Source organism: Brachionichthys hirsutus, chromosome 16 (genome assembly GCF_040956055.1).
Source record: "Brachionichthys hirsutus isolate HB-005 chromosome 16, CSIRO-AGI_Bhir_v1, whole genome shotgun sequence".
NCBI lineage: Eukaryota > Metazoa > Chordata > Actinopteri > Lophiiformes > Brachionichthyidae > Brachionichthys > Brachionichthys hirsutus.
The window spans coordinates 7,574,808-7,588,689 of NC_090912.1; the positions used below are offsets into that span (position 1 = coordinate 7,574,808).

The 13,882-nt window shown below is 41.4% G+C and overlaps 2 protein-coding genes across 2 annotated transcripts; both read left to right on the forward strand.

The window, feature by feature from the left end:
* Positions 1–3,507: 3,507 nt before the first annotated feature.
* On the forward strand, positions 3,508–4,857 carry LOC137905941 (myeloid-associated differentiation marker-like protein 2). The gene has a single exon (XM_068750225.1). It carries the CDS (start codon positions 3,508–3,510, stop codon positions 4,417–4,419), a length of 912 nt encoding a protein of 303 aa, XP_068606326.1. The 3' UTR covers positions 4,420–4,857.
* A 2,159-nt stretch (positions 4,858–7,016) lies between these two features.
* On the forward strand, positions 7,017–11,049 carry LOC137905506 (pyrroline-5-carboxylate reductase 1, mitochondrial-like). The gene is made up of 7 exons (XM_068749751.1): positions 7,017–7,084; positions 7,189–7,259; positions 7,414–7,593; positions 8,334–8,555; positions 8,652–8,744; positions 8,935–9,098; positions 9,328–11,049. Exons 1-7 carry the CDS (start codon positions 7,018–7,020, stop codon positions 9,491–9,493), a joined length of 963 nt encoding a protein of 320 aa, XP_068605852.1. The 5' UTR covers position 7,017; the 3' UTR covers positions 9,494–11,049.
* Positions 11,050–13,882: the final 2,833 nt, after the last annotated feature.

The following is a 13,882-nucleotide window of genomic DNA, read 5'->3' on the forward strand; positions in this document are numbered from 1 at the left end:
CGCAAACACTTTAAGGTCAATCTATTTAAGGCCTCTTCATCCACTACAGTGCCATTGTATCTAGTGTATACCTCTTTCTCACAAGAGGAGAGTTTAAAGGGTACAGATTCCTGTTCAATAACCTCAGTAACTCAGCAATCCTCTGATCAATGCAATGAACATTTTAAGGGAGATTGTGTGATGTATATTATTTTTTATAGGTTCCTTTAAGTGTTCACTAATGTAATTCCCTTCTTATATTTCATAATAGAGATCAGGTTTTAATATAATGACCATGTTTGTATGTAATGATGTCTTTATAAATTATGTTTTAAAGGACCTCTATTTCACATCACATCAGAGAAGGAAAGTTATTACTAATTGTAATTTTGTTCTGTAACATATTTTTAACAGAAGAAAAAGAAACTCAAGCTACAATGGTAATTTTACATATTTATTTTGTATGTAAATCATATTTATAAGTGCTATTTTCACAGAGAAGTGATTCTTTGTAAATTGTAAATACATTTCTGTTTTTTTTCTCTCGTTGCGTACTTTCCATGCTTTTTGTATAAGAGCTAAAAGAAAACACTGCATTACATATATTACCTGGTAAATATTGCTGTACAGTTTTGTTATTATCATTACATTCATTAATTCATTCATCTTCTGAACCGCTTTGTCCGTTACCGAGTCGCAGGTCGTGCGAAAGGCGGGGTACACCCTGGACAAGCCGCCAGTTCATCGCAGGCCCACACATAGACAGACAATCATTCACGCACACACTCAAACCTATGGACAGCTTAGTGTAACCAATTCCCCTATTTTTTTTAGTGGTGGGAGGAAGCCGGGGAGACACAGAGACGGGGGGGGGAGAACATGCAAAATCCTCACAGAACGGCTCCAAGTCGGATTCGAACCTGTGACCTTGTTGCTGTGAGGCAACAGCTAGGGAGTACCCCGCCTTTTGCCCATAGTCAGCTGGGATAGACTCCAAGCAGACCCGTGACCCAAAAGGCAGATAAGCAGCTGAAGACGACATAATTGTGATCTTCTTGTCTACAAGGAAATGGATGGATGGTTATTAATAATAGTTGTATTATGATAGGTATCATTTCTATTTGCACGACTCCCATCCTCTTTACAGCCACAGCGTCTTTCAAACGGAGGTAGGTCGACAGCTCCCTACCTATTTATATATGAGACATTGTGTGCAACACACAGACAGTGAAGGATTTACCGAACGCCTCATATTTTAGCAGCTTTTGTTAAACTTCAATTCATATAGCCAATCCCTTAAAATAGTAAAATATTTCCATTGAGAAATACAGTAGTTCTTTTAAATAGATGGCCCATTACTTAAATTCAATTGAATTACATTATTGTCTGTTTTTTCATAACCAAACAACAACAACACAATCATACAATAATTGTGGCTAGAGCTAATTACCTTTAATAAGTGTAAAAACGTGTTCTGTGTTTTCAAAAAAGGTTGGCTTTTGTGCAGTCCAGAACATCCAAAATTAATTTTGATCTTAACTAAGAATAAGCAAGAGGTGCACAAGTATTGATGATAATTCTGGAAACAGATAAGAAGACATACCTCTCCACGTGAAACAGGTAAATAATGTTTTATAATAAATATAAAAAAAGATGCACAATGTTTGAGTTATGTTCTGGAAACTCTTCTTTGAAATCCAAAAGACAATTCAAACAAAAATTGTCTAAGTAGTCAAAGGCACTACTTCAGTACAGTACTTCAGTGCAGTACTTCAGTACAGATCTTGTGTAGAGATAGTTTTGTGGAAGCATATGTAGTAATTTTGTGTTGAAGGTCTGGAAATGAAGTTCAGTGTCTCCCTTAATTCCATACAAACCTGTAGCCAATTGGTTTTTACCATAAATACTTCCACATACGTCCATAAAATCCTTTGAAAATTGCAGCAGCACTTTTTTTAATGCTAAACTGTCCACATTTGTCAAACTAAAAAAAATGTTGCATTTTCATTTTGACTAGAAGTTTTGAAGTTTTAGAGGCGACAAATCACATTTGTGTTCTCCTGGAATATAGGTTAAAACAGTTCTGCAATGATTTGGAATTGCATTACATTGAAAAATCACTTTCAATAGAGATATCATCTTTTATATTGGACAAATTTTTCTTTCTCCATAAAACCTGCCACTTATATTACCCGCAATGAAACTCAATTTCTAACAGCTGTAGGAGATTAGCTAATGCTAATGCTACTCCAGACTCATTTTCCTTCCAAACTAACTCGTGTGACTGTGACATCACCTGAGGCAACCAAACAGATTTGATGCAGCGCCCTCTGGAGCCACAGGAGAAAGAACTTGAAAAAAAGAATGTGATTTTTTTAATATCACAGGTATTTTCAGTACCGACTAATCAATTTCCCCATCCATGTGGCAGGCTTGACTTGAATCTGTCATCACTGATGCATAATCATCCCTCTGGATCTGCATGTTATTTCTGTCTCTGATGGGAGTCGTCAAGACTCCCTCCCTGTCATTAAACAGCACATAAGTGCCAGTTTCTTTTTGAGGGAGCTCTGACTCAGGCTCTCTGGGTGCTCTCTAGAAATACGACCCCCATGCTGTCTGCCACATGTAGCTTCCCACCCCTCTGCGGAATATATGCCCTCTATTTATAGAGCAGGCCAGGCCTGTAACCCTGGGCCCTGCACAAACGCTCATTTCAACAGCCAACCCTAGCAATCCAGTGGGCGCTCTCTGTACACACACTGGAGTGAGAGAGTGTGCGTTTGAGATGAAGAGGGAGACCAAATCCAAGAGGCAACAGGAGACGGCCGCAGCAAGGCAAAGAGCAAGAGGCAGAGCCAACAGCCTGAATGATTTTTAAGGGCGCTTAAGGGCCTACAGTGAAGAAATGACAAGGATTGAGTCAGGGAGCGATGGATCTTGACTGACAGGATACCAAATTAGCCCACCTGTTCAGCAAAACGAGGGCTCTTGAAGGAAGTTCATTCTCGGGATAGGACTTGTGGAGGACCTCACTTCACTTTGAGCCGTCAATCAGCTGATCGAAGACAGAGAGCAAGAGAAAAACAAGATTGTTGAGGACATACACGACTGCTCAAAGTAAGCTCACGATGAAATTGCTTGTTTCTCAAGAAAAATATAAAAAGGGCTAATAGCAGTTTCATGTTATTTTGACAAAGTAGCCTCTTTAATACATTGACTACAGACACGTCCAGTCAAGTAGAGGCATTACTTTAAAAACAACATTTAAAAAAATCTCCAATCAAGAAGATATATTTCAAGATCTAAAAAGCCGTGGCACCGAACGAGTGTTTATATGTAACTCGCCCTTAAACGCACCACTGTAATTACAAAGCAGGCTTAGGGGAAAAAATTACAGAGGTTTGAAGTTAAGGGCTTTCTATAAAAGGAAACCAAGGAAAGGGTGAGGTTTGCGGTGAGAGAAGGACATCAGGACTGAGAACAGGACGTCAAGAAGCTCCCTGAAAAATACAGACAACATAAAACATGGATCCCCATGGAGAACACTACCTCAACAAAGAAGCTGTACTGTCACCTTTGGGTGCAGCTCGGATATGCCAGATGCTCCTTGGTTGCACCATAATGGCCCTTGTGTCCCACAGCGCCGGCTACAGCGCTACATATGGAACATTCTGCATGTTTGTGTGGTGCTTCTGCTTTGCCGTCACACTGGTTGTGTTCACCTTGGACATCACGCGGCTGCACAAGTGCATGCCCTTATCCTGGGACAACTTCACCGTGGCCTTTGCCATGCTGGCAACGCTCATGTACATCACTGCCTCTGTGGTGTACCCTGTTTACTTCCTCCAAACAGAGTGCCCCGATGAGGATTGCGAAGTCCAAATGTACCGTATCGCTGTGACCGTCTGCTCCAGCGTTTGCTGCTTCCCTTACGGCGCAGAGGTGTTCCTGACTCGAGCCAAGCCGGGGGCTGTGGTGGGGTATATGGCCACAGTGTCCGGCCTACTCAAGGTGGTCCAGGGTTTTGTGGCCTGCATTATTTTTGGGGCCCTGGCAAACGACAGTGAGTACAACATCTACATTGCCACGCAGTATTGTGTGGTTGTGTACAGCCTGTGCTTCTCTGTCACTGTGATAGTGGTCGTACTGACAGTTTCAGGGAGGACATCTGCCCTTCGGTTCCCCTTTGACCGCTTTGTGGTTGTCTACACCTTCTTTGCTGTGATCCTCTACCTCAGCACTGCATTGATCTGGCCAATCTTCAGCTTTGACAAAAAGTATGGAACCGCGACTCGTCCCGAGGACTGTCCACGTGGAGAGTGTCCCTGGGACAGCAAGTTGGTGGTCACAGTATTCACCAATGTCAACTTGGTCCTTTATTTTGTCGATCTTGTCTACTCCCAGAGGATTCGATTTGTCAACCGCTCTGTTGCCTAAAAATAAACACCTGAAGCCACAATCAACATGCCCTTTACAGACCAGCCTCAATGAAGTACTTGCCATGGAAACATATAGGATGTGTAACTTTTTTTATTATCAGTATTGTTTGATTGAATACATTTTGTAGGCAGCAGGTGTACGGTGTAAATCCAATTAGGAGGGGAATGCTTTTCTAGCTTGCATTAAAATGCTATAAACACTAAATTTGGTCGAAAATATTATATCTCATTGAGATGCACTGAAGCTTTTGGTTGATGCTCTTTCACAGACATTTTGCTGCTTCCAATATATAACAACAATGAACATATAAGGCTTTTTTCCTTTTATACTGAATATCGAAAATATCTGAGTCATGAAATTTTGAAGGTGAAATTTTACAGGAATGATGGTATTAAATGAGTTATTTTGATAAGCACAATCTTCTTTTGGTATGTTTTTGACATGTTCCATGTTAAATAAAAATATTTTAAAAAATAATGTTTTGTCATTTTTTTATATAACTGTATTCCTTGCTATGTATGAGTTTGAATTTCTATGTAAAACTTTACTCATGAACTTTAGGGAGTGGGATCAGCACTTATTGCACAGGAAATCAAAAATATAATCTGTGTAACTAACAGTGGTAAACTTTGAAACAAAAGTCTTTTTGCTTTCCAACAGCTGGAGGAGAGTGTGCCTTCAGTAAAATGAAGCTAATGAAAGACTACCTGTGGTCCACCATTTCGCAGGGCAGGCTAACAATTTAGACATTTGAGAGGGAGCTTGTTCAAAGACTCTATTTCGGTGACATTATTAATGACTCTGCAATCAAGAACACACTTTGATTTTGTAGAGTGTAGTCCTGATAGTGAATTGTTAATTTGATGACTTTAAAGAAGAGAAAAGGCTGAAATATGGACTGCTAAACTAAAGCGAGAATTAGATTCGGAGGGCATTATATTACCCAGCAGATGATTGCAGTCTTTATGAATAGTCAGCTGTTTGTGATCAGTAAAATTTGTGTTCAATTTAATTGAAATTGGTTGTGAAGTTCTTGTAATGTTTTTATATACTTCAGTTTTTGTCATTAAGAGTAATTTTCACATTTCTGTTGAGTGGCTATTTGATTTGAATTACCGGTAATGGGGATGACGTGAAGGATTTTTCGCCGTGTGTTGGGGGGGGAGGACTCATAGATAATTGATTAATAATGATGATGAAATATTGCATCACTGAATACAATTAGGTATCACGTTTTTGATGTTATTTTCATGATGTCCCTTTATTTTGGCTTAATTTAAATTATCATTAAATTATAAGGCATTTTTTCCACAATGCATAAAACAAAATAATAGTGTGCCTTATAATTTATTGAGAAGGAAATGGGGATGCAATGTTTCACATTGATAGAGAAATCAATAAAACAGTTTTTAATTTTGATTTATGAATGTAATACTTGGTTAAAATAATAATAAGGACATTTCTGAAATCGAACTCATGATTTCAGAAATGAGAACCAAAAAGGTATTTTCCCATTTCAGAGAAAAATCAGGGTAAATAAGGTCTACAATATATTTGGTCAGTTTACTCCAAAGTAACTTTGTATGCGGCTCTGATTAACTTTCCAGGGCAAAATATATTTCCTGATGCAAATAATAATAATAATAATAATAATAATAATAATAATAATAATAATATAATAATAAAAAAGCAACTTCCTGGTGCAACAGGATTTCCGGGTTTCAGGAACCCGCCCTAAACCTATTACGTATTTCACTTTGATTGCTCGGTTTAGAGAAACGCTTTTTGCGCTGCGTATAAACGCGCAAGCACATTGGCTTCCTCGCTTGTCAATCAAATGACCCTCGGCAGACACCGTAGGCAACCGGGACACGTTGACGGCGTTGCGGGCGGTTCTCGAGTTAGGAGGTAAAACATGTTCTCTGCGTTTATATCTTCTTGTGCAGCTGCGGCAAAACGCTCAGAAACGTTGTTTGCTTCGGGTTTTCTGTAACTTTAGAACCTCTGTCAGGGTTTAACACACTTAACATGTTTAGTTTAGTTTACTGTAAGACGTCAACAGATCAAGGTAAACTAGTGAGTGCTGATGTTCAGAGGAAGTGTTGCAATCTGGGGATCACGAATCCGTATTTTATAGATTAAAATCTATATTTAGAGTCACTGTGTGCTATTGGCACAGCTGCCAGTATGTATCTGAGATTAACGCACATGCGAATGACAAAAATATGTTTTTCTGAGAGACCGATCTGGATCCGCCTTTATTGGAAAATTATATTGTTTGTAACGAATACACTGCTGATGCTATGTCAGCAGTGTATTCCCCTAATATTAAATTTATTTTATTTTATTTTCCACGAGACAGATGCCAGTAAAGCAGCAGCATCCTGTCAGCATCATAGTGATGATGCCCTGGGTGCAGTAACATAACAGATAGACACAGCCTATCTGGGGGGCATCCCTGGAGTAATGAAGCCACGGGGCACGTGTGTGTGTGTGTGTGTGTGTGTGTGTGTGTGTGTAGCTACGCTTTTTATTGCCTGTCTTTGATTATGGATAAACTGTTGTGTGATTTTCTACTATGGACACACAGGTAGAATGAGTGTCGGTTTCATCGGAGCAGGCCAACTGGCCCATGCCCTCGTGAGAGGCTTCACAGCTGCCGGTGAGTTTGGAATATCTTATCGTGGAGGCAAGATTTGTGTTTGACTTTTGATGTTGATGCATGTTAACTGCAATCAGGCTCAGCTTCTAATTTCCCTGTTCAAGGTGTGATTGCCACTCAGAGAATTACAGCCAGTTCCCCAGACACAGATCTTCCGACTGTACACGGACTGCGGGTGGGTAAATGATCAGGAATATCCATACTTATTATCTTCAACGATTTTTTTTGTTTGTTGCTATACAAGGTTTATCATATTGCTTTGCTTGTGTGTATTGCGTTCCCGTGTATCCATCTGGATACAGAAGCACTAAAATGTGTCATTTTCACAGAAATTGGGAGTCAATCTCACCACCAGCAACAAAGAGACGGTGACCAGAAGCGATGTCCTCTTCCTGGCGGTGAAACCACACATCATTCCCTTCGTACTGGATGAGATTGGACCGGATATTGAAGACCGTCACCTCATTGTGTCCTGTGCTGCTGGTGTCACCATCAGCTCTATAGAGAAGGCGAGTCGGTGTCATTCATTCATTCATTCATTCATTTTCTTGAAGACAAGACTGTCATTGTCTCGTCTACAGCCGCTTATCTGAAATACGGGTCACGGACGTTGCTTGCAGCCTAGCCCAGATCACTATGTGTGAGAGAGTACACCCTGGACGAGTCGCCAGTTCATCGCAGGACCGCACATAGACAAAACCACGCTTGCGCCTATTGGCAATTTTGGTAGCTGGAGAAACCTATGCAGACACAGGGAGGACCCCGGACAGCGCTATCGACTGCGCCACCGCGCTTCCAGTCATTGTCATAGCTGTGTTTATATTAATGGGGCTATTTTAGGACATTGAACACAACAAATATTTCTTTGCCCCTCGTATTGACATTATTTCAGGCAGAGAGCTTGACGCAACCACAAATGATTTGGATATGGTGTGCAGCAGGTGGATGAATTAATTGCTTGTCTATTAATCTACAGGAACCGACATGACCCCTTTAATTTTATGCATTTAGAGATAATCTGAAACGAGTTGTAGTACCTGGTATTTATTAATAATCATGTTTTTTCTCATTAGTCGGCCGTAGAAGGCGGCAGCGCGGCTTTGCTTCTACGTATACTTGCGCTGTGAACTCTATACCCTCAGGCAAAGCAGTCACATGTTGAAGCAGGACACTGGTTCGCTGCTTCAGGCAAACTTTTCTTTCCTGTCATTTCTGGACAGTTGATTCAGTACGTTGCTTTTGCTTGCAGAAGCTCCAGCAGTATCGCACTACCCCAAAGGTGATGCGTTGCATGACCAACACTCCTGTGGTGGTGCGTGAAGGGGCCACCGTCTACGCCACCGGCACCCATGCAGAAGTAGAGGATGGAAAGCTTTTGGAGCAGCTTATGTCCAGTGTCGGGTTCTGCACTGAGGTGGAAGAGGACTTAATCGATGCTGTCACTGGCCTCAGTGGGAGTGGCCCAGCTTATGTGAGTCTTTGTTATGATGCCGAGTGTGTTTAGGAGTTTTTACCTTTTTTATTGTAGCAAAGGTTGTGAATTCCAATTGTACTTGTGACCTTGCAGGCGTTTACAGCTGTAGATGCCCTTGCTGATGGTGGGGTGAAAATGGGCCTGCCCAGGAGACTGGCTGTACGCCTTGGAGCCCAAGCCCTGCTGGTATTACCTTTTTATCTACGTACAGCACTTAGAGGTGCCTTTTTATTTTACCTGCACATTTACCAGCTTCAGTCTGTCTTGGTTAGTTTAAGACAAACTAAATATACATTTTCATTAGCAAAGAAACTACTTGGCTCTGATAGTACTGTTTTTTGCCTAATGTTGATTTTGCCTTGTGTTTCCATAAAAGGGGGCTGCTCGCATGCTGTTGGACTCGGACATCCACCCCGGGCAGCTCAAAGACAACGTCTGCTCACCAGGGGGCGCTACAATCCATGCCCTTCATGTAATGGAGAGCGGTGGCTTCCGCAGCCTCCTCATTAACGCTGTAGAAGCATCCTGTGTTCGGACTAGGTGAGTTTATGAGACAACCAATCATATATCCTTCACGCAAAATACGCTAGTTTATTGTCAAAATAGGTCCTTAGAAGTTTATAATCCAAACAGTAGATGGCGCTGTATTCAAACAGAACGGGGGCCGATGGTTTATACTTCAATGGTTACTAATTACCGACTATTATGATTGTACTGTATTATAAATTGCAATACTGTGCTACATATAATTGTGGTTTGCTTTTAAAAGGGAACTTCAGTTTTTGGCAGACCAAGAGAAGATCTCCCCTGCTGCCATCAAGAAAACCACCCTGGACCAAGTGTTGCAGCAGCCAGGAGTGACTCCCGAAGCTGTTGGCGTTAAGCCTCATGCAATCAGCATGTTCATCAACAGTAAACCAAGGCGCAAGAAGTGATCAATGTTTAGGATGTGTTATTGGACAGCACGTTTCACTGTTACCTGCATCACCAGTCTAGATGAGATTATATGCTGTAACCGAGAGCGCGCTCAGGATACGAACCTCCACCGAGGTGGCTCAGTTTCCCCATCGCGTTATTGCATCTTAAAGTAATAAGGTCACGAACATTTGACCCTCATTGCATGACTTATTGACCATCAGAGCCTACCGCTAGAATATTAATCACATTATTATTTGCAGTTTCATAAATATTCAATAAACGCGTTCGCAAGCTTCAATGAGAGCGAATCAAAGTACTTTTGAAAGATGTCAAATTTGACGCCTAAATGCATCAGGGCAGTTTAGGATAAAGTTATAATAATTATATTACAATGATTAGAATTTGTTACCTCACAGCATCAACTTTTCCACAAAGCCTCGTTTGAACAGCGATATACTTTTTCACGTGCCTGGAAACATCTGCCGATGCTTAAATGGTTCTTTAAATGACATTTGCTGGCTAGAGATGTCACACCTGAGCACAAGATCCTCTTTCACAATGTTCAAAACAGTGAAGATGAATTGACACCCATACTTAAACCCACATCAAAAAGTAGTTGCCTCTTCCTTGGGCCAATCTGTAGTGCAGACCGCCGTTCGATCAATCCCACTAACAGTCAAAATCATGCCAACAAACAAAAGCTTTACCTCAGTAACCAAATAAATGAATGAGTGTCCATAAGCTTTGTTGGCGGGCGTAACAACTGCTGTTCAAACATAAAATAAGCTTTATGTAAAAAGCTAAATCATTGTTTGTAATAAAATATCTTAAGTATATTGATATTTTGTATTTGTAGTTGATTGCATCCCCATTTCCTGTGTTTCCTGTCACTTCTCCTTATGTTGAACTTTTCTTTTTTTTTCTGGGGGGGGGGGGGGGGGGGATAGATGCTGCAAAGAACGGCATCTGTGACAGAAATGTCAACATAACGGGGATTAAATGTAAAAAAGCCAGAAAGTGGGAGAAGATGTGCCACAATTATACTCCCAGTCTCCCCATCCCCAGTCAAGAACTGCAGGATTATTCCAAAAACTTACTGCACACAAAGAAAAACACAAAAGAACAATGGACTGAGAATCCCCTTGAACTTTTTTTTTGGTGCATGTGCGCATTTGATTTGTTAAACCTGTATTATACCGGTAATGTGAAAGCTTTCATCTTATTCTGTCATGTTTTTTTGTTTCCAAAATGAAGTTTCATTGCATTATGAAACCAAATTATAGCGTGATAGCTTTTAACGTTATAACAAGGAAAAACAATGATTTTTAAAATTAAAATGTCTTGCCGTAGTGTGAAAAATACGATTTTATAATGAATAGAATTGCAGCATCATAATGCCCTGGATGATATTTCTGCTATTGGCATAATAGCTGCTGCAAGAAAGAGCTCTTAGCTGATATACATTATAATAATTACCGGTAGATTATCTGTGATTGATAGATTGATATATGTCTGAGTTTAACGTAGCTTGCAATGTTATTTTTCTATCAAGGGCAAAAAAAATAAAAAATCAGATCACTGTTGGCAGTGAGTTGTTTATGTCTGCGCCATGGTATTATCGTTCAATTATTATTTCCAACTTTAACAACAACAACAACAAATGTTTTTGTGTGCAAAATAAATGTAAGGATGCTTAAAACAAACCTTGCTGTGAAAACGCTTTTAATATTAGACAAACAGCACTTGTTTCCAATATTATCTGCAGTATTAGCAGATTTAGGGTTTAAATATTTGCGAGCAAAGAAAAACCCTTCATGAATGAAGCCACGTGACAAATCACGATGACGTCAGTCTCCGATACGAGAGAACCAAATCAACAAGAAGGGAATTTCTCAGCGCGGTCGCACTTCTGACAGCGAAGCCGACATTCCAGCGTCTCCGACGTTTACGCGTTACTTTGGCGGTGAAACAAGAGTAGATTAACACCGACAACTTCAGACAAGGTGGGTCCGGAAAGCAAACGGAGTTATGTTGCGCTGACTGCGCATGCATTCGGAGCGTTACCGCGTTACCGCGTTACCGCGTTCAGCCGTTCGGCGTGGCCGCTGTTGGCGCAGCGCTTCTCGCTGCTTTGTCAACTCCATGCGCTTCTTGCTGCTCAAACCTGCTGCTTCATCACCTCGTTGCGAGGAGGACGAGGAGGACGAGGAGGAGGAGGAGGAGGAAGAGCAGCGAGCCGAGCCGACGCGGCTTCCAGAGAGAGCAGGTTGGCTTTTCAATCTTGTGTCTGATGATGGAACGGAGGCGACATGTGGATCATGTCGCTGCTTTTATTTGTGTGTGTCTCATTTGTCGGTTACTGAAATGGTGTTTCTCCTGAAGTGACAATTCATTTAACCGCTGGTTGAATTGTAACAATGGCAGAGAGAGAGAGAGAGAGAGAGAGAGAGACACGCCGTCCTCTCGCCTTTCGACAACAACAGGACCGGCGGGCTGAGTCTTATTGATCGCGCTGAATCATCACAATTGTGCATTTTAATTTAGACGTTCTCGGAATATGGCACCGCCGGGACAAAGGTCTCCTCTGCTCGGGTGGATGAGGGGCGATGGTGTTCATCACCTCGCCGCCTCGCAAGTAGAATCGATGAATCGAAATGGTGCTGATCTATCGCGGATGAATCAACCCGCCTGGTCGACGTTCGGCTGAGAACGCGCGTTTTGTCGGCGCGCTGTCACGGCGCGCATCAACAAACAGGCTGCGGGCGCGTTTAGACTAAAGTGCTTCAGTGTCAGATCCATTAAAAAAAAAAAAAAAAATGCATGGTTAGCAATAAATGATGACCCTGCTTGTTTCTAATGGAGCCTGTTTAAATTGGGTCATGTGTAATTATGGTATACGGTGCAGGAAGTTTATAATAGCTCCTATGCAGGTAGTCATTGTTATTTAATTGCATGATAAACACCAAAAGAGTTGACATTCTTTAATGCTGCGTGCAGCACTTTGTTTCTTTTAGATTTCATCTTACATGATGAAATGTGCTGCCTGTTAGAGTGCAGGGCTTATTATGGAGGGCAGGGAATGAATTATCCATGGAGAAATCTCTCAGCAATTTTAAAAGTCACCTTGGAAACTGTTGCGCATCTATAGGCAGGGCTAAACGGCTAGAAGTTGCTCAGATATTTAACTTATTTCATCATCTCTGTTCATGCAAGGGGGGGGGGGGGGGGGGGCATTGAAGTGTGTTTAGCAGACAGGCCGGCTCTGCTTTGCAATAAAGTGTAATGCCCATCTCTGCAGGTATAACCAGAACAGACGGGGGGCCCGTATTCAGAGAGCCTGATGAGGCAGGGAGGTGGAGGTGTTGGAGGATATGTGATGATCAGCCCCCCCCCCCCCCCCCCACACACACACACACCTCAGCATGACCAACACAGGGTGCCTTGGGGAGTAGTCATGTCTATTCAGGACATTTAATAGCCTCGAGAAAGGAACACAAACATGGGATTTGTCCACAAAAGTGCTGTTTAAGCTGCACAGGGAAATAAGAATGCCTGGAAGGAAAGGAGAAAAAAAAAGATCAATATAGTTTTTTTTTACCCCCCCTCTCCGATTTGCAGTCGGGAGGGGAATGCTGGTGATGAAACCTCTTGCAAGTGTGGTGCGGATTATGATTGCTTAGCGTTGCGATATGCCCGCTCCACTTCTCAAAGTGTTACTTTCATCTATTCTAGACGGAGTAGCAGAGCGGTGTTTGATGAATTTCTGCTTGGAACGTGAGTTAGACTCGGCACGTTCATTGCCGCTCTTTGTGTGTTCATAATTTCGATTAGCCAATATCAGAGAGAACACGGCCAGCATTAACATGGGGCCGCCGCCACGCACTACCAGCTGTTTTTTTCATGTAACCTACTTTTATGTCGGCCGATTAATGTTTGAGGCGCGTCAGTGTTGGACTGTTGCTAAAAACAAGGGATTTACCGAAGTTTGTATCACAATGAAACCAGTGAATGACAGGAAAGACACCTACAGTGTCCGTGCATATCGGACAGTGTGGCGTGGTGACCTCCTGGTTCCTGTGCAGGATTTTTAAGAGGTTCAAGATAGACATCATAATAAGATAAGCAGGGTTCTGTGTAACTCGCATTAGAAAGCAGCTCGGGCACAGATTTCAGGTCTATACGTGTAGTAAATACTTAAAATGTACAAAAGAGAAAAATAAAGAAAAACTCCCTGATAATCTCTATTAATGTGCAAAACATTTAGTTATTTATTTCTAGTTGTTTACTATATCTGTATGTATTTGTTCATTTATTAGTGTAATTTTGACTGTTAGATAATTTAACAGGTTTTTTTTTCTATCTCTACATTCTTTGATTTGTGTTTGATATGTAATAAGCCATGACTC